Source organism: Alosa pseudoharengus, unplaced genomic scaffold (genome assembly GCF_046254945.1).
Source record: "Alosa pseudoharengus isolate Yale_2024_CS ecotype anadromous, Long Island Sound unplaced genomic scaffold, YU_APseudo_1.1 YU_APseudo_1.1_scf_16, whole genome shotgun sequence".
NCBI classification, from domain to species: domain Eukaryota; kingdom Metazoa; phylum Chordata; class Actinopteri; order Clupeiformes; family Clupeidae; genus Alosa; species Alosa pseudoharengus.
Window position 1 is genome coordinate 21,069,441 of NW_027468630.1, and position 27,657 is coordinate 21,097,097.

The window sequence follows — 27,657 nt, forward strand, 5'->3', positions numbered from 1 at the left end:
AATCATTTATGTAGTTCGCTTGACACTTCATATTACAGGGCTGTCCCATCTACTCTGTTTTTTGTTTATGGTCATGTACTCATAAAAGGAATTGGAGTGATGAAATGATGGGGGGGGGGGTGTAGCCTACCTGTGTGTGAGGGGGGGCGGAGGGCATACCTGTGTGTATGTGAGGGTGGGTGTGTGACATCAAAGGCTACAGTAACATTATGTTAACTTCACATGGCTGCATTATATTAGACTTTTACAGACATTAACAGAGACAATCAAACCTTACCTGATTTTCAACAAAGAGTGCTGGCCAACGCTGTATCATCTGGCTCACAGGAGGCTTGTCCATCACAACCTCCTTTCTTCTAAAAGACAACGTGAAGGGCAGATTGCTGTGACCAACCTGGCAAAGGAAACCGGGACATGTGAGTCCTAAGCGTGCCAACTTAAAGTGCACAAACACTTATTGTAAGGACAGCGTAACGGTTCGCTTCTAGTACAGCTACCATGCTTCACAGCTTCAGTCTTAATGCTTTAATATTTGTCCTCTCTTCTCGCAATTAAATGCGCGATACTTGCATTTCCAATTTATGTTCCTTTCTTTATTTTAATGTTGCTGCATAATTTACAGTAGCATGTTGTCAGAAAGACGGAACGTTATGTAAGGGATAACGGCCACCAAGGTGTCCTTATGCGGGCAAGGGGCAAAGAACTCCCCGACGCGCAACGGAGTTGCCTCCACCCGAGTCCATTAATACCTTATAACTGGACACACCTAGAAGGCCGTTATCCCGCGTATCCCCCGGTTGCCACTGTAAAGCCATGCCTTTATAGCAAGCAAAGGAAACACACGGCTCCGTTTAAAAAGAAGCCCACTAATTCAGCTTGTTGTACAACTTTCGTTGATAGCATGGACAGTTAGCTTGTTTACAGTTGATTCCTTTGTTGCGAAGCCTGCCTCCAGGCTCAACTGTCGTCCTACTGGTTATAATTACCATTCATAAGCATTGATATGGAACAGCGATAGTAGGTTAAGTTAGCATGTTCACTCGTAGGCCTATGTAATAGCTAATGTAAAATGGCGAATGCTAACTAACGTTACTTAGCGGAGGCTATCTAATGGCAAACTTATGTTGGTAATCGGATAACAAGATAAGAAACAAAGAGTGGGAAATACCTTGGCATTTTACTGTCTTGCTCCAATTTTAAGCAGTCTGTGTCTTGCTGTCGTGAACCGTCCGTGACTTCTATCTCTGTCGTCTGCGGGAAATCCCCAGGTTTGGGAGTGGAAAAAAGTGCATTTTGGCGGAATCCAATCAAATCTTCTTTCCTGGGCCACCTGTTGCTCAGAATGTTGATACAACTGAAAGATCCTAGTTGATTCTACAAATTCATGAAAACCATTCTCCTCACTCAAAATTGGCGTGTAATATGTGGGATATTCTGAGATTTGTGTGCAATGTACAACTTTTTATAGGTTCAAACAAAATGTGGGATTATAACAGGTGGCCGTTATCCCTTACTTGTCAGAGTAATTACATTCAAAACCATACCTTCATATTACATTACAATTTATAAATGAACGAAGTTTAAAAAGAAAAACACAATATATCAGAGGGATTTCACGAATAATTAGTAAGAAAAAGCAAGATTTCTACCGTAATTTCCTGTTAAATTAAATATTTCATGGTGCTATTGCGCTGCACGGCCACCAGATGACGCCATTTCCCTGCTTGCTTTTCCCAAAAAAGGCTCGAAAAATACCCTGGAAATCCAGAGTTCTCGCGAGAGCACAATGGAATTGTCTCTGCAAGACACTCTGGCAAAGAGCAATGATGCACGTTACTTTTCCCCCTTGCATTAGTGATGGGACAACCGACTCTTATACGAAAGTCGGTTCAACCGGACGGTCGTTGGTTGGCCTACCGAGTTAATAGATTCGGTCACCAGTTCGCGCGACGGGGGGGGGGGGCTACTTCCCCCGCCATAGTCGCTCCAAGACATGTAGCCTCAAGCTGCAAATGTCATGCTCGCCATGTCTCTGAAATTAGCTGACATACACACTCATATTGACCTACACTAGACTCAAGCACTGCCCATGGTTACATTCGGTCTTGTTAAGTAGTCAGCTGTGCGCGGTCTCCTCGTGAGCCTACCAATAGCCTATTCACTTCTAACATTTAACTAACTACCAAGATAACATAGCCTATGTCATATAATATTTCCCCCCTTTGTAATTTAGCATATTAATTTCAATGAACAATTCCAAGATGCACGAAACATAAAGGCTTTTGGGATCAGTTGATAACTCAATTTACCAAGAACCTAGAAACCCGTTTGATTACTCATGCATTAGCACGGTTACGGTCTCTAACCTGTTGTAGGCCTACAGTCTCCTCGTGACAGCCTACCTACCAACAAACATCTCATTTAACATAACTACCAAGATAACATGACGTATTTGTATTTTATATCCATCGGTAATGTAGCCTATGAACATCTATGTAGGCTACACAATCACCTAAGATGCACGAGAAATAAATAGGCTTCTGCGAACTCAAAGTTGCGATAACACCCGTTTGATTAGACTCATACCCTCGGTTACGGTCTCCTTCAGTAGCCTGGCGCGCGGTCACTTCGTGAACCTATGAAGCCAGCAACATTCACCTCTCTAACATTTAACTTTCTAACTACAAAGATAACATGACGTGTATTTGTAGGCTATGTGATGAACTTCCCCATCGATATATGAATGGCCATGAACACAAGCATCTACGATGCACCATAAACAAGGCTTGGAATAACTTGCCGCGAACCTAGACAACCGTTTTGATATAGACTCATAGCCTATACCTCGGTTACGGTCTCGTTTAGTAAGTAGGCTATGCGCGGTCTCTTCGTGACGAAGCCAGCAACATTTAACTTTATAACTAGGCTACCTAGATAACGTGTAGCCTATTTGAAGCTTATGTGATGTAGGCTACTTCCCCATCAATAATGTGTAAATTGCCATGAACACAATCATCTAGGATACTAGAATAAGGCTTGGTTAATAACTAACTTGTCGAGAACCTAGACCGTTTGATAACATTACTCACCCTCGGTTACGGTCTCGTTCAGCCTGGCACGGTCTTCGTGAGGCTACTATGAAGCCAGCAACATTCACTTCTCTAACATTTCACTTTATAACTTTAAGATAATATGACGTGTATGCTAATATGAGATGTAGGCCTACTTCCCCATCGATAATGTGTGAATTTCCATGAATAAATCCATCTAGGCTACGATGCACTAACAATGGTATGAATCAAACATGCCGAGAACCAAGACAAGATAAAGGGTATACAGCGGTTGCACGGTTACATTCGGTCTCATTCTGTCTCCTCGTGACAGCCTGCAGCCTACAGTCATTCACTTCTAAGCATTTATTTAACATGACTACTAAGATAACATTAGGCCTATGTGTATTTGTAGGTATGTGATATAATACTTTCCCATCGATAAGATTTCCATGAACATAAGCATCTAGTTTGCACTAGAAAGGCTTATGTGATCGGTTGATTACAACTTGCCGAGAACCTAGCGAACTGTTTGACTCGTGTGGCAGTCACGGTTACGAGGCCCGGAGAACCTAGCGAACTGTTTGACTCGTTTGGCAGCCACGGTTATGAGGCCCAGAGCCATGCAGGCTCATTAGTTTGTTTGACTGATTATACTACCACTCCAGTAGAGGCGCTAATACGCGATACGATGAAAGAGTAGCGACGAGAACACTCGAGCACAGCCAATCAAGCCAGTGTTGCTCTGTATGTGAAAACGAATGATGTTAGGAACACTGAGTCGGTTTTTGACGTTTGGCACTCGATTCTCCCGGCTCAGTGACACGAACCGGGTTATTTAACCGACACTTCGTCAACACTACCTTGCATTCCGGGGAACCAGCTAAACTGATAAAGACAGCGCTGCAACGTTGGAGGACAGTACACATTGGTCGTAGTGTTATCCGATTGCGTCGAAGTCCGAAATCATTCAGAGTAAACATGGTCTAGTGTTATTAATTGCGTGCAGTGAGATTTTTAATTCTTGTTGCCGCCCCTCGAGTTGGGCCATTACATTGCTCTTTGCCAGACCCTTAATCTTTCTAGATTATCAGGGCCTGGATTTTCCAGGCTACTCGGAAAAAGGCAGTGTGCAGTGAAATGCCGCCATCTAGTGGCTTGAAATATGTAATGTGGCCCATTACATTTATTAGAGAAGAAGCGACCGTCGAATAATCTTTGTCAATCCTTGTCAATTTTTCGTGTAATCCATCTGATATATGTTGTTTTTCTTCGTTCCTTAATAAATTGTGGAGTATCATTAAGGTACGTTTTGAAATGTAATTACTCTCGACATTAAACGACCACAAATTTAGGCAATGGGCACAGTCTTAGGGGCTAACACTTTGCATAACATTTTTCCTCACTGCTTAAGCCAAATTCTGTTATTCCTGCTCTAGAGATGTTGTACCAAAATGTCATTTATTATCAAAGTGAAATGGTTGCTGGCATAAGTCAGCGGCGTTAGTTTAACCACATAATTGACGTTTTGTTTAGCCTACATGTATTCAATGTAAGTCAATGGGAGGTGGAAATCAGCCAATAGCTGTGCAAAGATTATTTCTCCGGATGACTTGACAACGGTCTAAGCGAGTAGGCTAGCTATATCAGAGACTTTCTAATAAGGAGACACAGCACTCAAAAAATCCTCCATAGAAATGCATGGGGCCGTTATCTACACATATCCCACCCCTTCCTCGGCAAAACATCGACATGTCAATCCAAGCCAATCATGTGGTGTGATGTGAATACATTGAGCCAATCATATGGTGTGTTGTGAAGACATCGTACCAATCATTTGTTGTGAACTCGCTGCTGGAGCAAGATTGGTGTTGTGAAGCCTTGCGCACGCACATTTCTGCCGAATAGGATGCCCGATGAGTGCCCAAAAAGCGTTGCAATATGGCTCCCCGAGGCCCCCCCCCCCATTTTTTTTTCAATATATATTACTATTATTATATTATCAATATACAGAGAGAGAGAGAGGCAATTGAATTATGACAAACATAATGTAAAAATTAAATTTGCATTTATATGGTGGAACCGTATAACCAACATAATAACACAATTGTACCAACATACAAAAAACAAGTAGCCTACAAACATGGGGCAATGCACACAAACAAATCAACCATGAAATATTACATTATTACCATCAATTACTTCAACTAAGGCTTGAAAACTTCTAGTGGTACCCAGGTCAGACTAAAATGTGCAACTCCCGAACTCTGAACTCATGAAACATTGTAGCCTATGTTTGGCGTGCACGCACACAGACACATCATGATGCATTGTAACCATAGACTGTAAAAAATATGGACAAAGCGTCTGTGACGTCACCCATAGATTTACTGAAGAACGGTTATGAAGCCGGGGTATGGGAGCTGGTAAGTCCCGCCCTTTCCGCTATCCCCGCTGGACCTCTAGATTGAAAAATTGTTAATGCAAGTGAATGTGAGAAAATAATTATTTTCTGGTCCCGTTTGAATTTTGCCATGAATGTTAACATATGTTGTCTGTGAATTTTTAATATAATTTTTCGTGTAAAGAATGCTACAATTGAGCGGGTAGAAGTTTGATGCGGTTAAACTTTGTATGAGAGCACTTTGTGGACTACAACTTTCCGCTAGACGACAGCTAACTAGTTTCCCATAACAACCATCAGTTGGTCGAGATGTAGAGGGTTATTAAGATCGACTTTGAACACAGTGAACCATACAACTTTACAATCACACTGTATCATAGTGTTAATGTGTTGAGTGAAGCTAGACATATTTCGAATATTTTTGTTACCATGTGTGTTTATTCCTGCCGTTACAAAAACTAGCATCTCAGTTAATGTTAGCGATTAGAGCTAGCTCACGTCACAGGCGACATGTAGTCTTTCTCGTTATGTCTTTTCCACAACTGATAGCCGAAGAATCATATAATATACTGTCAAACTCGTAACATGAAAAATTATATTAAAAATTCACAGACAACATATGTTCACATTCATGGCACAATTCAAACGGGACCAGAAAATAATTATTTTCTCACATTCACTTGCATTGACGATTTTTCAATCTAGAGGTCCACTGGGGGTTTAGCGGATGGGCGGGACTTACCAGCTCTATAGGGTATGGGCATAGACAGTAAAAGAAATGGACAAACAGACTCCGTCGTTCTCAATGGGAGGGCACTGAGTCATTTTTCAGTTGGTCCCCCCAGTACTGCGCAGACTCGCACTTAACTTCATGACGTTAGCCATCGAACTGAATCTTGTAACTCATATGATAGATACACAGACATTCTTCTTACACTTCCTTCGTCTTCAAAGTCATCAAAGTTAAACATTTATTTATGTATTATTATTAATATCATCCTCACAAGTGATATCAAGTTGTGTTAATGTTGAAACTACCACACATGATCATCTTCAAAAACAGTCATGGTAAAACAAAACAAAAAAGTTATAGCTTCTAGCCTTGAAGCTAATCTTCTTTCCACTTTTCTGACCTACGGTCAATCCATCGAAAACCTCTGAAATGATTATTGTTAGACTACCTAACGGTAAAACTACTGTTTTTCATTAGGTTTACTTGCCTCTATGCTTTACCTTAACATACAATGCTATTGTAGGCTACATAGCTCACGAGTTTCCGTGCTGGCTGGCCTACGCTTCTTATCCAAACAATACGGTTATCTCCCTTCAGTGCGTTAGCTTCCCTTCAACCGGACATGCTAAACATTCTTCTTACGGGAACCTAACGTTACGTACGAGGTAATCGAGTCTTGTTTTGCCTTTTATTGTTTATGTAGATAACACAGAAGCTAAAATATCGGCACATGATATATGTTATATGAAGTTATGGGAGTTCAAAAAAATCCTAAATGACTGGGCGTTCTATGGGGTTAGCAGAGAGTTGATAACCACCGCTACATCGATGCTTCTACTTCCGGGAATTCGCCTGCCCCCTTGGGTATGGGCGGCGCCATCTTGGAAAACGTTGGGAAATCCTAACCCCGCCTACCTCCTAGCCAATCCATATATGGGTAAAAGGGCGGGGCTTTGTATGAGACTGAGCAAGCCGGTGAACCCGCCTCGTCGTCAGCCGAGCAGCCTCAGCTAACGTTGGGCCTAGTTCTACAAGATGGACTGGCACAGACGTTGCTGTAACATTGCTGGTAAGTTTGATCTGCTAACGTGAAGTTCATGTATGTTTCTTAATGCCATGTTCAGACACTTTTTAATGTTGTATGCTGAAAGGTTATATTCGGGTGAACGGTTGAAAAGTTGAGAATGAAGAGTTGAGTTTGCAGATTCTAGCTTCTAGGTAAAATAAACTAACGTTAGCTATCCCTCCCTTGCTGAAGTTATGGTCAACTAACGTAGAGTAATTTAGCGTTACAGGTTTACCAACTCACGTAGAGTAACTTAGTAGTTTACAGGTTCAGCAACTCATACTGACAAAAATGTATCTTTGCCTTTATTGTTTTGTAATTAACGTTATCCATCTCATATTCTCAGTGGCAGCCATCATTGTAACGTTACTTAATTTACGATAACATCAGCCAGCTCGCTGTATTCCGTCAACGTATGGTGTGAATTGATAACAAAATCGTAGGGTATTAGTTAACTTTTACATCATTAATTATTTTTGATTAACTCTTAATATCACTTTTTTGAAATCGCTATATTGCTCTAAAGTTGTCAGTGGTAGTTTGGTCTAAGATGACATTGAAATTTCTCATCGGTGGCCATTTCACGATCCAGCGTTCATGTTTGGTTAGCTTGCCTTATTTCCCCTTGTCAGGCTATTATCAAAACGTTAAATCCAATTACAGTGTCCGGTGTTTGGCATAACAATGCCAATATTAGTGTACTTTGTCACTGAAGACCCATTTCAAATCGCACAATAGTACTACAGCATTGTACAACAACTGTACTTTTGTTGATTACAACAAGTGGTGTTGGTTTGCATTATTGTATTATCTTGTAAGTAGGTATGACTAATAAAATGTTTACCTTTCTGTTTTGGCAGTTCACCATGGGGAGGAGGCGGCAAGGAGGTCCATGGGCTCTTAACCTGGGACTAGAGGTCCAGGTGAAGTGGTTTGGCTGGGGTGTGGTGATATTGAACCCATTAAGACTATACAGTACATTTCACTTTATGTCTATTGATGGTTATGTTGGAATGTTACACCTACCCTTTACTTATGCCAAACCCATTTATGTTCTTTAAATATCAGAAAGCAAACTTACTGTTGATGGCACTGAACTTGAAAATGTTTATGGAACTTTTCTGAACTGTGAATTACATTAAAACTAATGCCAGTATTTAGTTTTGTTAGTTTTTCTTATCTTCAGCTGTCTATTGTACAGTGGAGTTTTGTTATATGTTTATACTTATATTTACCATGTCTGCTGTAAGTGCATGTTGTGTGTGATGTCTGTATGCTACTGAGACCTTGAATTTCCCCTTGGAGATCAATAAAGTATCCATCTATCTATCTATCTATCTATCAAACCAATTTGCCTGTGCTCTCAAAAACATTTATACAAATCTGTCAGCTTCAGTCAGTAGGTTGAATTGAAGACCCAGATGCAGAAGTAAAGGTGATTTTTTTACTTGTATATCTTGAGCATTACAGGTAACCACTGAATTTGTGAAACTAAAATAACAAAAACTAATATGTACTAAGCTAGTACATAGTCAATACATATTAGATCACTTTAAAGACTGACAGATGCAAATGCTGTAAATAAAGGTAATCAAGGGGTCTGCTGGTGAACAAAGTATTTGAAGTCAGAAGTCAGAAGCTGCCACTGCTCAATGACTTGTGCCCCATCTGGTAGGATTTCAAAATGTTCCAGATCTGAAAACAGAAATATTGGTATATGTCACATCCTTGAAATTACTGCAAACTATGAACAAGTGCTCACAAATTAAGCTAAAAAATACTCCCAATATGTATAATGAACAAACTCACAGAACACTTAGCTGAATGGGGACAGGACAGGCGTATTCAACTATTTGCACATGTCCTGTTTATGCAGGCAATAAGCAAAACCAAATTTGGTGTATACAAAGTTCTGTAGAACAACCATTTCTTGTATTTTAATGTTTTCAGTGGAACAGTGTAAGCTCATATCTACACCCTATTGAGGTAGTTATTAACAGTTAGGCCAAGGTCCAGTCAAACAATAGCCAGTCACTGATGCCATATTCTTTAATTATCCAATCTGTATCCAACCAAAACCTGCTGATTTAAAGGCTACTTTCCATGTGTGACTTATCAAAAGAGGTCATGATAATTATTGAACAGATGTGCCCCGGACTGCTCACAATAAAAGGCCACTCTAAATGTCTGAAATGCATTCATGTTTGTTCAGTATGCTAACCATGTCTTGAATAGACAGCTAGGCCAATTGAATCCAGTAGGTTGCTCCATTTAAATGTATGAAAAATGTCAAAGTACCACGGAATCAGTTCTGAAGTGATGCTTCTGAGTCGACTGCACAGACGAGAAGTGAAGTTAGGAGTCCAGAGCCCTCTCCAGCACCCAGCCTGTCTGGATCACCTACAGGGAAACTTTGCATAGACAAGAAGTGTTGTTTCAAATTTGTGTTTAACAAATAAACGGCATCAATAAGAATTTCAGACGTCAGTTATAACTAACAACAGTTATGGTGACTAGCTAACGTTATCGCTCGTTATCAGCTCCATGTTCAACGTCTAGTCAATGGTTCATAGTGGTTCACAATTTGACCTCCACTAGCTAGCTAATGCTTCGGCTGAAGTTATCATCTGAACGAACGCTTTTCTATCTTAAATATGACAACCCAAAGACTATATAAATTGACAACGGACTAAGCATTCACACAGAGAGTATTTACAAAAGGTTTTTTGACGAGAACACATGCTTTGTTACCCCAGTATGTTTGTGAACTAAGGGCTCTTACAGAGTCAACGCATCGCTACGCATACGCGCCCGCAAGGCTACGCATCGCTACGCTTCGGCCGCCATTATGCGTCGATGCGTAGCAAAATGTGTCATCCCAGTTTTTGATACGCGACGCACTGACGCATGCAATACTATGCGTTGTCGGTGGGGGCGACACTGCAAGTATTGTACATTATGTCAAGTGTTATATTTACAGAAGAAGGTTTGAATAGAATGGCCAGAGAAAAGGAAAAATTATGCAAGCTTATCTTTCTTTTACGGTCTATGGAGCTTCGCATTGTAGGTTACATGCTATTCATTGTGTATAACATGATTGTCACTTGGAGGAGACTTGTAGATAACTTACGTTAGTATAGTTAGCTAACCGCTGCTAACGTGATAGCATCGTCACGTCAGAAAACCATGGGGCTGTGCACATGTGTTAGTGTACATTTATTCACCATATATTAATAAAGTTGAAGTGGCTCTGCAATGTAGGCTATGTTTACGTTTATTTACAGTACCATGTTCCTTACATGACATGACCCAGTGTCCTTGAAACATGCAGTCAATCTAGCACAGCGAATCACACTCACCTCCCGTTTATAGTTTGTCACCCACCAAAGCTATTACTTTTTATATGTGTCTCCATGTCATACTGGAGTCTTTTTGAGAATTCTAAATTAAATATGATCCATGGCTCTCCAAAAGAGCCTCTTGGGATGTAACTTTTACAGACAGCTTGAATATCACTCAGAATGTTAGTCACCAGTGACTGCTACCCCCTGTTCCGTGAGCGACGTATTGCATTTCACTTATCGGCCGCGTTGCTTGCGTCCACCGTGTAAACTATGACGGTACCGATCCACTTGCACGACCCGACATACGCATGGTGTAGCGCTGCCTCCCCTCGTTCAGTCGTGTGTGGGCGTTTCGTTTAAAATGTCAGTTACCAGCTCATATTCAGTTCGTTTTAACGTATCTTAAGTGTTTTTCCACAAATGGACCACAATTTTAGGCATGTACTTAACAGTATACAACACATTAATAGCCTTAACAAACTATGCAAGCCATTTCGAAATCTTGTTTTATTTAAACTACTCAAAGCAATCTCAAATCCTCACCAGAAACGCCAACAGTCAACATATTCATCCAAATCCTAGTTTCGTTTGTTTTATGGACTACTAGTTGGTCGTGGAAGAGATCGTTAAAACATTATTTGTCTTGTAAGCGGAACCAAAGTTTCACAGGCACCGTTGTGGTAGAACAAAGGACCTACAAACTCGTCCTTTCATTGGAGAGTCGCCTCGCGTTCAACGGATTCATTTGCATAAAGCTGGGCATCGGCCAGCTTTTTGACGCGCGACATTATTTCAAATGCAGCGCTGCCTTCCCGGAATGCTTTGCGGGCGCGTTAAAGTCGCTTGACGTCACCCATAGGACTAGAGTGGAATGCGACACGACAAAATGAAGTGAAGTACAAGTGGATCGGTACCGTGAAAGGGAGCACGTCGCTCGCGTCGCTAACGTTGCTTGCTCGCGTTGCTCGCGTTGACTCTGTAACGGTACCGATCCACTTGCACGACCCGACATACGCATGGTGTAGCGCTGCCTCCCCTCGTTCAGTCGTGTGTGGGCGTTTCGTTTAAAATGTCAGTTACCAGCTCATATTCAGTTCGTTTTAACGTATCTTAAGTGTTTTTCCACAAATGGACCACAATTTTAGGCATGTACTTAACAGTATACAACACATTAATAGCCTTAACAAACTATGCAAGCCATTTCGAAATCTTGTTTTGTTTAAACTACTCAAAGCAATCTCAAATCCTCACCAGAAACGCCAACAGTCAACATATTCATCCAAATCCTAGTTTCGTTTGTTTTATGGACTACTAGTTGGTCGTGGAAGAGATCGTTAAAACATTATTTGTCTTGTAAGCGGAACCAAAGTTTCACAGGCACCGTTGTGGTAGAACAAAGGACCTACAAACTCGTCCTTTCATTGGAGAGTCGCCTCGCGTTCAACGGATTCATTTGCATAAAGCTGGGCATCGGCCAGCTTTTTGACGCGCGACATTATTTCAAATGCAGCGCTGCCTTCCCGGAATGCTTTGTGGGCGCGTTAAAGTCGCTTGACGTCACCCATAGGACTAGAGTGGAATGCGACACGACAAAATGAAGTGAAGTACAAGTGGATCGGTACCAGAGCCCTAACGTTAACGTGCTTAACGTTACAGCTGTCTGATTATTGACTCAAACACCTGGCTAGTATGGCAAACGTTAAGCTAACTCACAACGGGAGCACAATCGGTTTTCACTAACGTTAACTTTATTCAAGTTAACTAAATTTATGTGTGTGCTTCAGCCATTCGGTCATCATTTTCGACATAAACTTATTTGAAATGATTTGACGCTAACGTAGCCTATAGCTGCTACAGTGCCCACTAACATGGATGCTATAATGCTAACATCTACGTGAAATAGTAGTGGAATGTCACTTAGAACTACCTGAAAAACTAGAGCGAAGTCTTCTTAAAGTGTCGGTTAGTAGGCTTCAGTTAATAGCAACCCATTTTATGTCAGATATTTGAATAAACATTTTCAGAAAGGATGTGGTGTGTAGGATCATAGCCAAGACATAATTTCGGAGTTTCCTTCACTCAGCTAGTGACGTCGTCTCCTGCCTCGACACCAGCCGTCAATCAAGTTGACCACGCCCTTAATTATTCATACATTTAATATCTAAATGCGATCTAAACTAACGAGTTAGAAAAAAATTCACCCCCCTCACAGTTGTCAGGCACTCGGGAACTACCAACAAATACAATAAAAGTCCATGGGACCAACCTGTAAAAGCATGAATTTATGCTGTGAAAACGGACATTTTAACATGGGGGTCTATGGACATTTGCTCCCTTTTGGGACCTGCCCCTAGCGGATTTTCGATGTATTGCAATTTTTCGCATTTCCGGGTAGGCTTCATTGTTCAAATTAGAATGTTGCCGCTTGATTGTAACACGCTGTCTGTAATACACTGTAACACGCAGCCCTAGCCAGCCACGACGTCAAATACATTGAAACATGCAGTCTAGCGCACGCACACAGCCCAACCACATCAAATACAAACAAGGGGGGTGTCGTAGCCGATAACAGTAACGTTTTCAGGGACAGGGGTAGTATGCCTAGACGTGGACTTATCACTATTTTGATCCTCGTTTTAAAAAAAAGTGGACAGGGCGCCTGCAGGAATAAATGCGATGGTACGCACACACCCACCTAACTTTCAACGCTTTGATAATATTTGTCCCGGTTAGGTTCCTGCATTGGTCAGTTAAAAAGTATATAGCCCTAATAACATCCACATGCAATATCTTTATAACAACAACGCCTAACAACGACCTATTTATTTGGACAACTTTGTAGGCCTATAGCCTAAAGGCTAAAGTTACCTAATTTTGTTCTAGCGAAGGCTACGTTGTATGGCTAAACAGTGGTAATGCTAGCCTAACGTTTTGACAAGCAATAATCTTGCCTACCTTGTGCTTGCGGCTTGCCCATTTGAAATAACTCCTCTCGCTTTGCTGTCTCCATCCTTTCTGTTTACGTTGTTTAAAAAAAACGTGTCCATGATGAGTCTCGAGTTAATGAATTAGCTCATACCATTGTGTGCTGATAACCAGCATAGATAGTAATAGAAAACAACAAGCTAGCCTACAACTTCTGTAGCATGCCTGTGTATCTCTCCTGCTCAAACAAAAGGTGCGCGCGTGCATAGTTCTGCATTAAGTTGATTGATAACGTTACAACCTTTACTTTACAGAAAATTGTAAATAGCCTACTGGCATGCAGTTAATGGAATAGGCTACTGTGCAGAGTTGAGAAGTTATGGTAGCCTAGGCCAATTTGGTGTGAATACACGCACACAGGGGAAATTCTCTGTCGTTGTTGAGTAGCCTGGCTGATACGCACAGTGCGGACGGCCGAGGTTTTGGCGCGCCTTACTGAGAACGTCTGGCTGAAGCTCTCTCTTTTTTCGAGATCCGCTTTCATATTTCCTAATTGTCGCATGCGAGGTCATTGTTGTCTGTGATAGAATGCATTGTTACGGGCAAAGACCGGTGACGATAAGACACGTTTTCTTTTTTAAATCTCCCGCGCCGGGGCCCCCTAGTGGCCGGGGCCCGGGGCAGCAGCCCCTTTGCCCAATGCCCAAACGCGGCCCTGAGCCTACACGGTATGCGCTGCACTCGCCGCTAGGTTGCCCTTGGTTGAGGTAACGTCCCAAAGAGGCTTCCTCCGATTCACTTGGCGAGTGCACGGCAGCTGCGCACACCTGTCAATTTTCATTTACGCACCCACACAGATCAGAGGATTGTCCGGATCGAGAGAGGTGTCTGAATGGACACTCCCAGATGCCACTCTATATTTGATTCACTATCTCTGCCACTGATTTACTGATGATTGACATCTCATTGTGCGTCTGTTGAAAGAAGTGTCTTATACTATGGAGAGGACATTAACAGTAGACTTTCCACTGCTGGGTAGCCTACGTTAGGCTACACTAAAAGGGGATTGTCAACGTTACTCAACGACATTACACTGACAACTAGTCTTCTTGTGCCTCTTCAAAAATAGTTTTTTATTAGCCTACGTTGAACCTACACATTTTCTCCATGTTTTCTTATGTAAGAGTGAATGGGGAAGGCAAATGATCACATGGGGTCTCACCCTGCTGCCACTTCCTATGTGGCCTATGTGTTCCCAAACATTTGTGAGAATAAGTCTACTGAAAAGATCAATCAGCTATTACTATACTTATCAACGTTATGAATATTCAAAAAATATTTTGAATATCTGGGATTGTTTTTTATTTTGGATATCTGAAATTATATGACTAGCAATAATTGGATCCTTGGTAATGGGAGTTGAAATGACAGTTGTCGATAGAAAGAATGATGCACTGGAAACTTAAAGACCCATACAAATGAACAGCAAAAGTGAGGTCATTAATCTTAGGAAGCATTATTTACTGGATATCTCAAAAAATGAAAATTTTGTGTATGAAATAATGAAATCACTGAGTTGAAGTGACCCAGCTGCTGGGTAGATAACACATCTGGTAAAGAAGACGAGGGGCCACTGTCCTCAATCACTAGCTCAGATGCTGGATAGCAGAAACCAACCCAACATGAATTCAAATGAGTAAATATAAATGACCCAAGCACCTTGAACAACATTTTTTTTATAGAGTGCAAGAGTAATGCTGTGGATATGTGCAATGTTCATTTTTACTAAGAGAAACTGAATTACTGCAATACACATCAGGTCCAGCTGCGTATGCTTGCCAAAGTGTGTTGGGCTTTCAATTTCACATATTATCGACGCTATCTTCCTCCATACTGTAGGTGTCATTTCAGATCAATGTAATTGAGAATTCTGGCAATTTTTCTGTTTCTCGAGGTTACTGCGAGTACTGTCGCACGAAAAACAAAAAGTCAGTTTTACGTAGCTCGAGTTGCTGTAGTTAACTAGAGATAGCTAGAGCTGCTAGGCAGCTACAGTGCTACACTCTGGAGGCATGAACATGCTCCCAAAATGTAGCACTGTAGCTGGCTGGCCGCTCTAGCTGTTGGTAGAACTAATTGTTTTTCTAAAAGTTTTCTTTTCGTGCCGACAGTACTTGGTGACCTATCTACAATACAGTTATTAACAATCATAATTTCATTCTCAGTATCCATAATGTCATTTTGATTGCCTGAACTGTTTAATTCGTCAGAATGTATGAATATACAATTTGTATTGTATTATTATAACTAGTATTAACAACACTAGTAAAAATGTTACAGTTCTCTTAAAATAACCTATGGATCTGTTTTACTCTACAGGAATTGCCCCAGGAGGTAAGGAACCAGTGGTTTCCCCCAGTCTGCTGACTTGTTACAAAAGAACACTTGGGAAACTTGGATAATCAAGAAGTATTTATAACTTGTTTATTTAAGGTCTTGTATGACAATAACGCCATGAATCTCTTTTTCTTTTTCTCTTGCAGTAGACTGTCACGCAGAGGTGAAACGAGTATGTCCTGGATCGCCATTTTATTTTAAACTTGACGATTCACTGAAAAGTCAGCACATTAACTTGTACTTCGTCCAAAACTGGTCGGAGAGGAAAATTGCAACGGGTACACAGGTAATAGGGGAGATGCAGTGTTTCCCTTTTCCCTATTTCACATTTACAAGTCTGTGGCGGGCCACCACAAGATCAACACGGGCTGCCACACAATAAATCTCTATGTTGTATATTTAAATCAGATAAAATCCTTTAGCAGCACTTTTCAGGCACGCAGCCTTTCCTTGCCCCGCCCCACTCTCTCTCGTAAAGGACCCGCCACCCCTCCTCTACATGCACATTTAGCATAACATTAACAATTGTTCAAGAATTGTTGTTGGCACATAGAAGCATTGCATTGAAGACAACAGGTTAAATTGCTATTAATTCCACTTAGCATCATGACCATGCTGCACACATTTGTTCAAAACTGCTGCATTCAAGTTAACTCTGCTAAGGTCTTATTACAACATAGTAAATTGTGGAGACCGAACTAAGTTAAGTTATGCAAGCAAGCCGTATGTTTAAGCAAACGTTAGAATATTGTTTGGATGTCGAGCTTAGCAAGCTTAGTTACAGCTGCTTGTCAATATTTCAATATCTTGTCAATATCTCACTATGTCAATATCTCAATATTAATTTTCTTGATTCTGACACTGAATGTTTGCAAAATCCCAAAGTATTTTCTAAGACTCGAAAGGGCTTGTCCCAAGGAATAGAAGTACAAACCTTTATTTTAACTAATTCCATTTAAAAAAACAAAAAATAAACATTAAGAATTGCATCCATACTGAAGGACTGTTAAAACGGCAAGCTTTCCAACCTCACGAACATCTTAAAGTGACAGGCACTTAATTAGACCTACACACCACCAAGATAGTGTTAAAGGGCCCTATCGTGACAGTCTAAAATGCATGGTCACTGGCGAAAAGCTTATTTAAATTTAGTGGGATGTCCAGTCCACATAGGAAGTGTTTTAATAATCAAACGTCGGGTGGATGGCGCAACAAGTTGTTCTTTGGTTTTTCAATCAGTCTTGGGTGTATTTTGGGCGTAACATCATTTAAACCAATGAGAATGACATCTGTCATTCCCTTTAACAGCGCAGTGCAATTTTAAACAGCTCATCGGTATTTTCATAGTCAGTGGCACATTTGAAGGAATCTGCTTGCATGTTATGGTTATGGTTATGGATTTGGCAGACGCCTTTGTCCAAAGCAACATACAAATACAAGACAACATAATATTTAAAATTGAACAGGGAACAGATTAGAATGTTGGTCAAACTATAATAAGGAGAATAGTAATAATAAACAACAATATCAATTCAATCAACAGCCTAATAAAATAAGCAATGAAAATGAGGGAAAAAGCAATTATAAAACAATAATGTCCATTCAATCAATAATATAAAAACAATGACATGGTAAGACTACATCAAGGAGAATATCAATAATAAACAATGATGTCAAATTAATCAACAGCCTAATGAAAATAAAACAATAAGACAGGTGTCACTTGCGCTCGAGCCTTATTGGTGCTCACAGTCCAGGACTAAAGACAGTAGGAGTTAAGTCTTATAGAGACGAATGACCCATTAGACCAGCCTCAGACGAGTCCAGGAAGTGACGTCAATTCCAGAAATAAGTACATCATTTACTTTACTCTTTATGGAGAATACAGTGGGGAAAAACGTGTTTTCTTTTACAGTTCATGGAAAAAATAGTCACATTAGGTAGAATCTTTTTATTATTATTCGTAATTCACATGTATTTATTAAATAATCGATCGCGACTGACTGTCCACGTGATCTGCCAGTCAGCTGGGAGGAGCTCGTGACTCACGCATAGGGACTCACGGCAGATATTGCGCGAAATGTTGGTTTATTTAAATGTTGGTATCGTTTAGATGTCCTTCCTATTCATTAACATGAACATGATGACTGACTAAATAAATGACTACGATGTTTAATAAACCATTGTAGGCATACAAGTTATCATTATATCACATCAATTAGTTTTCTGTAGGCTAGTCTAGTGTGACATGCTTTACACTAGGCTACAGCATAAAAATAGGCTCAACAATAGGCTATCAACACGTTTGCAGTATCACTGTTGCAGAAATCACATACAAGAAAGCATTCTCTTGATTGTTTGTACATTTTTGCATATTCCAACATAAGGAAGCAGCATGAGGAAACTTGTCGTTTTTCTGCCTTATTTTCTAACTACTTTTATGAGTCTGCAGTATCACCGAGTAGCTGTTACAAGAGGGTCTGGCGTCCCTTTGTTATGACGCAACTTCCTGCGACGGTCATTCGTCGGAAAATGACTTAACTCCCTCTCACTAAAGAGTCAGAAAGACTGGCTGGGCCACTTCAGAGAGACTGCACCCAGAGATGACCGGAGCACTCAGAGAACTTTTGAACTTTTTTTATTCAGGTGCACAAACGACTGACGTTTCGACGCACTGCGTCTTCCTCAGAGTCTGTGAAAATAAAACAATATTATACAAACCATAACACATAAGAAGCGCTTAAACAACTAAGTGCATGTTGAACAGGAATGTCTTTAGACCCCTCTTAAACGACCCAAAACTACCACAGGAACGGAGAGCACTGGGCAACTCATTCCACCAACATGGAACCACAGAGGAATAGAGTCTTGCATGTGAGACCGTATTGAACAGTTATTCCACTAAAGCAGGGATTCCCAAACTGTGGTACGCAGGTCAGGTAACGATGGAATGGGATGGGGGGCAGACTGCGCAAAGAAAACGAAAGTATGATGAGGCATATAGGCTAGCCCTAGGCTTCATGTAAATTGGGAGACAGACTGCCCAAAGCCACAGTGCGTGGTTTGCAGTGAGGTGTATCTAACCAGTCCAATGTTGTTCTCCACACTGTTTTTTTTAGCGTGAGAGCTCATAGACCAGTTGCACATTTTGATTTGTTATCATAGGGCGGTTAATTAAACATGATGCCTGGAATGCGTCAATAGAATGTGTTACTTTTTTATGTGTCGGATGGTGGGGGTACGCGAGCCGAGTCAGGATGTAGAAGGTGGTCCGCGGGAAAAAAAGTTTGGGAACCGCTGCACTAAAGCATGCTTTACTAAAACCTAGTATCGTATAGACACACATTTGCACTATTATTTGAACTACTCCCACATATACGACAATTAGTGGGGGGCCCTTAAAGGAATTATCCGGAGTAAAATGCACTTTAGATCAATTTACGGATGATTGGGAGTACATACGTTGAGTTGACATCAAAATCATGTCATTTGGATGTGTTTTGAGAAAGTTCGATTTTACCGTTTTTAGTCAAAACTCGTTAGCCTGGAAGTGACCAGGGCAAGTCATTTCGCTGCTACAAAACGCTATTTTTATACCTCTTCTACAGTTCCAAACAACATTACACTTACGTGGTAGTGAGTAGAGGGTCCCTAAAGCCAAACCGAAGTATCCCGAGGTCTTTATGTGGTCGGATAGAGAGTCCAGAATGAATTTCATCAAGCCAGTACCTTTCCGGAAATGTTGCTGCTGCAGCTGGCGTCTTTAGGGGAAAGTCCGTGGAACTGTACATGGATAAAATACATGGATAAAAGGTCTGACCTTTTTGCCTCTGCGATTGTGTTTTTGTTGGTGAGCAACTTTGGCTTGGGCAGCAAGAGAGACGTTGGCATGTTAGCCCTGGTTTTGGTATTTGAGCCCCTAATATCCACCTGTATAGGAGGCTGAGCATGGGAGGTACTGTACTGCACACTGAACAGATTTTGAGAAAATGTTATTTGGGCCACTGAAGCGAATGGTACCTGCTTGTACTGGAAAAGTTTTGAACATGACTGAAAGTCTTTGAAATCTGTATCTTTCATCTGGATGACAGTGTAAGGATTAGTTCTGTTCGCTCTCAGAAGGACACGCAAGAACGACAGGCTGTAAAACTCTGAGCTTGCCATTGCCTTTTCGATGTTGCTATGCATATTGTCTACTTCTTGGACAGCCGAGTGGCCAGGCGTAGAATATTTCATTGTGATCTTTTGGATTTTATATATACAAGAACTCAACGATTGCAAAAGACATAATGGTATTTCTATTTTGTGGCACACAGCTGTCACTCCATGTGACTATCTCAGTTACCTCAGGATGGTCTTGAACAACTCTTTCAAGGATTTTGACTATGGCACTTGCCATGTCATTCCCTCCTCTACCCGATATTGCCTCCGTCCACACAGCACAATACCCTTTCTTAGTCAGTGAGCTATGGGCAGTCATATTATATAGATTCATCTTCCTTTTATAAAAGAATGAACTAACCTCAGCTCGTGGACATGAGATGACATTTTCCAAATCAAAACAGACCGTAAGGTGCTGTTTATCATCTCTATCTCTTTGGCGCATGGCATTTTTTTCATACACATGTTTATTGTGTGCATCCTCTTGGTGCTGGTTTAACAAGCCCTGTTTTTGTGCTGCTTCATGTGCCTCACATTCATCACACCTGTCTGATTTGGGGACATGAAAACCAAGATTAAACTCTGTGTTAAATATAAATCTATAGTACGACAGTTTCACTGGTGTTTCATGTACAGCACATTTTATTTTATAGAGATCATACATCTTGGCCACATTTAGAGTTGGCTCCAGATATTGTTTTTGGGTGCGGGCACGACAGTAGTGTGACTCAACGACAGGGAAAGACCTAATGTGCTCCAGCACCTTCTCTTTTTTGTCCTCATCTATGTGTTTTTTAGGATGCTTTCCCCGTGCATCTGACTTTGGCATGCCAGTCTGGCTTCTCTTTTGGTGTACATTATACACTGTTTTCTGACATTGAAAGAGTACCTAGATAAAATGGCTTGCATACTCTGACTTTCTGTCCCTCGCCTATATGATGAAAATATTTGAATGAGTGTGTACGGCGTGAGTCGCCGCCACTACCACATTCTCTCTCTTTGACATGGCACTCAGTTGTCATCATAATGTAGTCATATTTCCTGTCCTGATTCAGCCTGTAGTACCCTTCAAAACACCTCTCCCTCTCGCCATTAGTGACTTTCCTGGCACAGTTAAATTTACAGGACACGGTGCAATCCTTAAATGTTTTTATTTTTTTGGCTGGCACTATCTCTTTAGACGTGTTCACATGTTCTTTACCCTCTTGATAAAGCCTCTTTCTGCATACTGACTTCCATGATGATGGAGTGGAGACCCTTTTCCGACTCTTCCCTTGCTCTGGTCTCTGCTGTATCCCTACTGCTGGTGTCTCTATTATCGGCCTGGGTGTCTCTGCTGCCCTGCGTGTCTCTGCTGCCCTGTCACTGGGCCTGGCCCTGGGTGTCTCTGCTGCCCTGTTACTGGGCCTGGCCCTGGGTGTCTCTGCTGCCCTGGCCCTGGGTGTCTCTGCTGCCCTGTCACTGGGCCTGGCCCTGGGTGTCTCTGCTGCCCTGGCCCTGGGCCTGGCCCTGGGTGTCTCTGCTGCCCTGTCACTGGGCCTGGCCCTGGGTGTCTCTGCTGCCCTGGACCTGGGCCTGGCCCTGGGTGTCTCTGCTGCCCTGGCCCTGGGCCTGGCCCTGGGTGTCTCTGCTACTGTCCCTCTCGCTGCTGCTCTGGGAGTCTCTGCCTCTCCTGGCATGGCTGCAAAAAGTAATACAGCTGAGCATCACAACAGCATTTACAGGAAAGTAACTAATGGTGAGACATACATTTTGCAGAATACTATCATCTATACCAGGACAATCTGCATGGCTTAACTGGTACTGGACCCACTGAGGCACTGTCCAGGACTACTACCATCATTTTCCTTACAAAGACTGAACAGGATAAGTCAAATAGGCCTATTGATTAAGTACTTCTTAGTGTACACACTGCCAGTGGCGTGTTTGCCTACATGGTAGTGTCTGAAAACATCTGTGCAACTCGAGCATCACTGCCCATCAAACCTGCAAAAACATAACCCCAGCAGTAGCCAAGAGAAGCTAAACATGATTTATTATTACATGATCCAATATTATAATAATGTGTCAGTTTATTATTTTGTTTTATGACACTGATAACATAGTTTGGGTATTTTACAAATAAAGGCAAGGTAAATACAACAGAAATTCCACCCATCTATCGGAACTCCCCCTATTTCCACCGGTCCCGTATTTCCACCGTCTTGCGTGTATGTGTCACTTAATATCCATTTCTATACAAACCAAGACAGCGGACTCCTAAAGAAACGCAAACACCCACACCATAGGTGTATCTAAATTAGCTATGTACCAAAAATGACATTTTACCGTGACTCGAAGAGCTGTAAACAGTGTTGTAAGGCTGCGTGTACACAACCGCTTGGAGCTACAGTGGAATTTTAATGTCACGACGAGAATTCTCGGTCTAACCGTGCATGTGCCGTTGAAACGGTGTAAATAGGCGACCCATCAGGCCAGCACTATAACTCCGAGCGTGGTAAACAAAATCGGATATTTCAGGCAGAACCAAACCAGATTTTGTTCAAATCTACACACCTATGGCTACTGAAAAATATAAGGTTCATTTAGCAAATGTTATTTTGAAGTGTTAAAAAACATCGTTATTTTAGAATTTCTGAACAAAAGTGGTGATAATTGGGGGTGTTACGATATAGAAGTACCCACCACTAGATACTGTCCTCTTTGCCGCTCCCACTCCCTTTGGAGGACGTCCACCACTATCATCATTTCTGTAACAAAAAACAATTTAATTATCATCCTGATATAAATGGGGCAACTTTTATCAATATCCAATAATTTAGCAATCTTAAAAAGCTAGTTAACTTGCATTTATGGAAGGGGAGTAAGTTAGAAATTGGCATTATGTTAGGCTGCAGTCATTAAGACACCCATAATCTAGCTAATTTAAAAAGCTAGCAGCTAGCTAGCTTGCATTTATGGAAGGGGAGTAAAGTTAGAAATTGGCGTTATGTTAGCTAAGCTGCAGTTGCCCATCTACAAGGATACAAGGATGTTTATTTGTCACATACAGAGATTTACAGGTGCAAAACTGTAAGCGAGCTGTTGGTGAGCTATCAAGCTAATGCTAACATTGGCTAGCAAGCTAATGTTCGCTAATGCTAATGTCCGCTAATGCTAAGCCATAGATATATACACTAGATGTCGCCTTGACTACTGCTGTTCATTGGAACGAATGCGTCAATCGAGACGCCATCTTGCTTCAGTGATCCACTCCTCTATAATGCATTAGCGTCAATCTGGGCAAAGATCTAGCGAAAATAAAATCACCATAAATCGCAGAAGAGTTGTTTGGGACTGGTTGCTAAAGGCTGCTTACATCTCGTGATAGTGCGTCTTTAGCTGTGCTTTATATGCGCCTTTTACTATAGATAGTGATAATGATTTTTAGAGGGTGTAAGATATTGATTTTTGGATCATGCGCCAGACCACACCTTACGTCGTTAATTACCAGACCCCTGGGCGCAAGGTTTAATAAAAGTGGAGCATACTGTATGGCGAGAAATTCATCACTTTATTGGGTGTAAGATCAGAACAAGCCTTGCGTCGAGCTTTGCGCCGGGTGTATGATAGGGCCCTCAGTGTTACTGTAAAACAGTATACATTGATGGGGAAAAAACAGGATATCTGCCCACTACATGATTGACAAAAAGTGTATTAAGTAATAGATCCATCACATTTAAATGCAATGTAAGGATTTATCTTAATAATGTTTCTATATGTTCAGTTGTTGATGTATTATGCGATATTATTGATTATTTTTCAATCTTTGTATGTTTTGGCCACACATGACAAAGAATTTTAGGGGGGCATCAGTGACAAATGGAGTATGTTTCTTTTCTTCCAGAGTTTAGACCCCCAGTATCCATTTAAGGACAATGAATCGTATATACCCGAGGTAATGAAAAAGCATGAAGGGGAATATTATTGGGCAGTAAGGAATGTACGTTTCAAGCTTAATCACATCAGATTAATTGTTAAAGGTGAGTATATTGTAACACCATTGTTATTACAGTGCATGAAAATGCACTGTACTGTTCTTCCTAGGCTTCTTCTTCTTCTTCTTCTTCTAACGCAATTAATGCAGCTTCAACTGTTTAACGTAGAAACTTCATTCAAACTATGTTACGTAGGTCTTACTTAGGACATCTGGGCTTTGTATTTTAATTCGTCTTTGTAACTTTTATACTTTTTAAACTATTTATTAAAAACTACTCAAAATTTCCCCATAGACTTAACATTGGGCTGATGACATCACAATGGGCTAATTAACTTGATTTGCACCTGTGTCAACTTCCAGCTGCTCATCTAGGCCCTATCAAAGAGCCAGCTCAACTGATTGATTGATTGATTAAACTATTAATTAAAAACTATTAGGCCTTTATGACTATCACAGCAATTAGAATCTTGTGCCAGGTGGCCAGGCCACCTTCATCAATTGTCAGTTTCTCAGGCTTTAAGCATACAGTCTCATTCTCTTAATATAAGACTACACATGTTCAGTCATTCCAACTATATTAAACCTCATCTACCTAGCAAATAATTTAACCATTTAAACTATCCACCTATTTAACTGTTCAGTCATTCTAACTATATTAAACCTCATCTACCTAGCAACCAATATAGTTTGTTTTTACTCTGTATGATATTTTACATCATATTTTTTTCATTTTCATGCACTGTATTTCCTTCAGGAAATGCTTTTCTAGTTGTTGTTTTTATGGTTGTTGTAATTATTATATAATTAGTATATGTATCTATCTATTAGACTGCAGCTCTAAGAAAGATTTGGATTATGGTGACGAAATCAAACTGGATGTGCCGTCGGACGCATCTGTGTTGGAGTTCACCCCTCACCTCTCAGACAAACGCTTGGTCTTGTGGAGCCAGATAAATGCGAAGAATGAGAAGGGTGCCAGGGGCACAGTTGCGCTTGGCTACTGGAGAGCACAGAGGATGACCCAAGCTGATCAGGGCAGATACGTTTTTCTCAGGGAAAGTGGAGGTCATATCTCTGATACAGTGGTCACTGTTCAAGGTAAGAGCAATGAAGCATATGCTGAGAATATGGAGCAGAGTATGGCCAGAGAGGTAAAACAAGACAAGGTGTTACCATATTTCTTATTTTTAAGGAACTTCACACAGCACAATGCAGTTATTTCAACCTTAAAGCTGCAGTTGGCAAGTTTGACAGATTGAGGGGACTTAGCCAACATTTTTAATGTTTACAACTCTCATGCCCCTCCCCCACTACCACCGAGCACCCTCTCATCGAGTTTGTGCTTGTCAATGCGCACCAGACTGCACCAGACTGTCATTCAGTCAGATCTCACACAGCCCTGCTCTGATTGGACCAGAAGAACCGGGAGCTGTGGATTTTTGCAAAACAAAAGGTGGAGGTAGAAGTGCAGGGTTTTTTTCTAAAACCGGCTGATTTATGTTGTTCTGTCGGAGCATAGTGTCGGTTTCAGTAAATATGATTAAAAAAATCTTGCCAGGATTCCAGTTGCTGCTACTGGAAGAAACTGGAATCCATGCATTTCCACTGAATTATTTTAGGAATCTGATCCCTTATCATACCTGTTCATTCTTACTCGTCGCTCGACTTATCGTGACTAAATTCAAGATGGCTGCAAACGCTAAACTTCGTGAAGATACTGTCTGTATAAATCGTCTTGTAAGTAAACTACCAGTGCTTTTTCAAAGTTCTCAATGTCTCGTTTTAAATGTCAGGGCCCTCGGAAGTTTACCAATAAAGTGTGGAGATACATTGAGCCTCGTAAATGGTGTAAAACAGTGGTAGCATCGTCATTCTCATTGGTTTAAATGATGTTACGTCCCAAACACACCCATATGACTGATTAAAAAACCTAGGAACACCTTGTTGCGCCATGCGCTCCACGTTTGATAACGAAACCCCTCCAAATGTGAACTGGACATCCTAGTAAATTTGAATAAGCTTTTGACGAGTGACGATGCGCTTTAGAATGTCATATTAGGGCCTTATAAATTTGGCCACAGCCATGAAACACTGTCTGGCGATGGTATCTGAATAACACATGTTGTATTAATTTCCTGATTGCTTTGTAACCACGATTTGTCATCTATCTTCCTGTCTTTTGTGTTTGTCTCTGTGCAACATAAGCAAAAACAAAACACGCTAATGTGGCTGATGAAGACATCAAAGATATCTGGCAAACCTTTGTTGACATCCCTAGACATGAGGCTGTCATTACTTACTTCACGCCTCATGGGGAGGAGTATACGCTCTTCCAGAACAACGTGGAAACCGATAAGGCTTTCAGCCTTTTCAGGGGTCGCTTAACACTGACCACTGGGCGGTTCAGCATTTTGAAAGTGCAGCCACTTGACGCAGGACGATATGAGATCCGCGACAAGAATGGACATCTGGCCATGTCCATGTATCTAAAGAGAGATCCTGGTCAGTAGCGTACCTTGTAATACTGTTATGTCATGCAGTTAATATCTGACTTGAATCCCTTTCTGTGCATGTGAGCATTTCTCTCTCCCTCATTCTCTCTCAAAGAGTTCGATTGGAAGAGTTTAATTATGCCCCTGGGTATATCTGCTGGTGTCATGGCGGGGCTGTTGTGTTGTTGCTGGTGCTGTTGCAAGGTCTGTAGTGACAGTGACGACAGTGACAAAGCCGAATCCACGGCTGTTTCGCCAGACACTGAACCACCTGTTCATTTCCATGTGAGTATTGTGTTCATTGGCTTTTGGGGTGGAATAGGAAGAGAGGTTTAGCGGTTTCAGTATGTGACCTTGACGCTTTGGGACAACTGTGTTCATGTGGAGTCTTTATTGATCCTGAGGGACATTTAGGTATCCAGGTGCCTGAACACATACAAAAAAGCAACAATACATACAGGAACAAAAACAGCACTGAGAATGATTTTCTAGCCCTTACAACCCCTTGAGTGAGCTGTCACTATGATAAGAGTGTGTGAAGGTGGAGGTAGTGTAAACTTAAATTGAATAACAGTGAATCTAACTGTTGGTAATAATGTAAACAACAGCAATTATTGGAAATAATATAAAATATATTAAGTGGATAAAAAAACAGGGCGCTCCTGCTGTAAAGCCTTTTTATCTTTGTGGTTTTTTTGTTTTTATTTTTATTATGGCCAAATTCCACATCCATGGGCCAGTTGACTATATGCTCAACTAAAATATAAATGCAAAGTATTGCTCCCATTTTTGAAAGATGTCAGATTCCTTATATGAACTGATTAGCTATTCACAATGTATATATACACTAATGTGGAAGCCAATAACTACCTTATTGGTCAGTTGCATAGATGACTTTAACAAACTTGAATATGATGTTGTAGGAACAACAGCAAAATGATTAAATCAGATGTGCGATTTAGGGCTTGTGTCCACCAATCACGTTTTTGTGATGGCGGCTATTTTCTATACAATCCTATGAAGTTTAGTGTTCACAGCACTCAGTGCCCTCGGTGGAAAACCTGACCTTTTTTTTCCGCAGCACTAAAAGTTGAAATCTGTTCAAC

The 27,657-nt window shown here is 41.1% G+C and overlaps 1 protein-coding gene and 1 long non-coding RNA gene across 4 annotated transcripts in view; one reads left to right on the plus strand and one right to left on the minus strand.

The window, feature by feature from the left end:
• LOC143125719 (uncharacterized) overlaps positions 1 to 27,657 on the plus strand; it is a 49,705-nt gene that overhangs the window by 17,426 nt on the left and 4,622 nt on the right. For all 3 annotated transcript variants that reach the window (XM_076287418.1, XM_076287420.1, XM_076287419.1), the window contains exons 3-8: positions 15,902 to 15,916; positions 16,066 to 16,205; positions 23,967 to 24,102; positions 24,888 to 25,157; positions 26,265 to 26,561; positions 26,667 to 26,836. In XM_076287418.1, coding sequence (XP_076143533.1) covers positions 15,902 to 15,916; positions 16,066 to 16,205; positions 23,967 to 24,102; positions 24,888 to 25,157; positions 26,265 to 26,561; positions 26,667 to 26,836 — 1,028 coding nt within the window. The remainder of the gene's footprint in view (positions 1 to 15,901; positions 15,917 to 16,065; positions 16,206 to 23,966; positions 24,103 to 24,887; positions 25,158 to 26,264; positions 26,562 to 26,666; positions 26,837 to 27,657) is intronic.
• On the minus strand, positions 8,684 to 9,725 carry LOC143126247 (uncharacterized). Its single transcript, XR_012987430.1, has 2 exons — positions 9,552 to 9,725; positions 8,684 to 8,948 (listed from the first exon to the last, which is right to left on the minus strand). It is a non-coding gene; the product is annotated as an uncharacterized LOC143126247 (long non-coding RNA).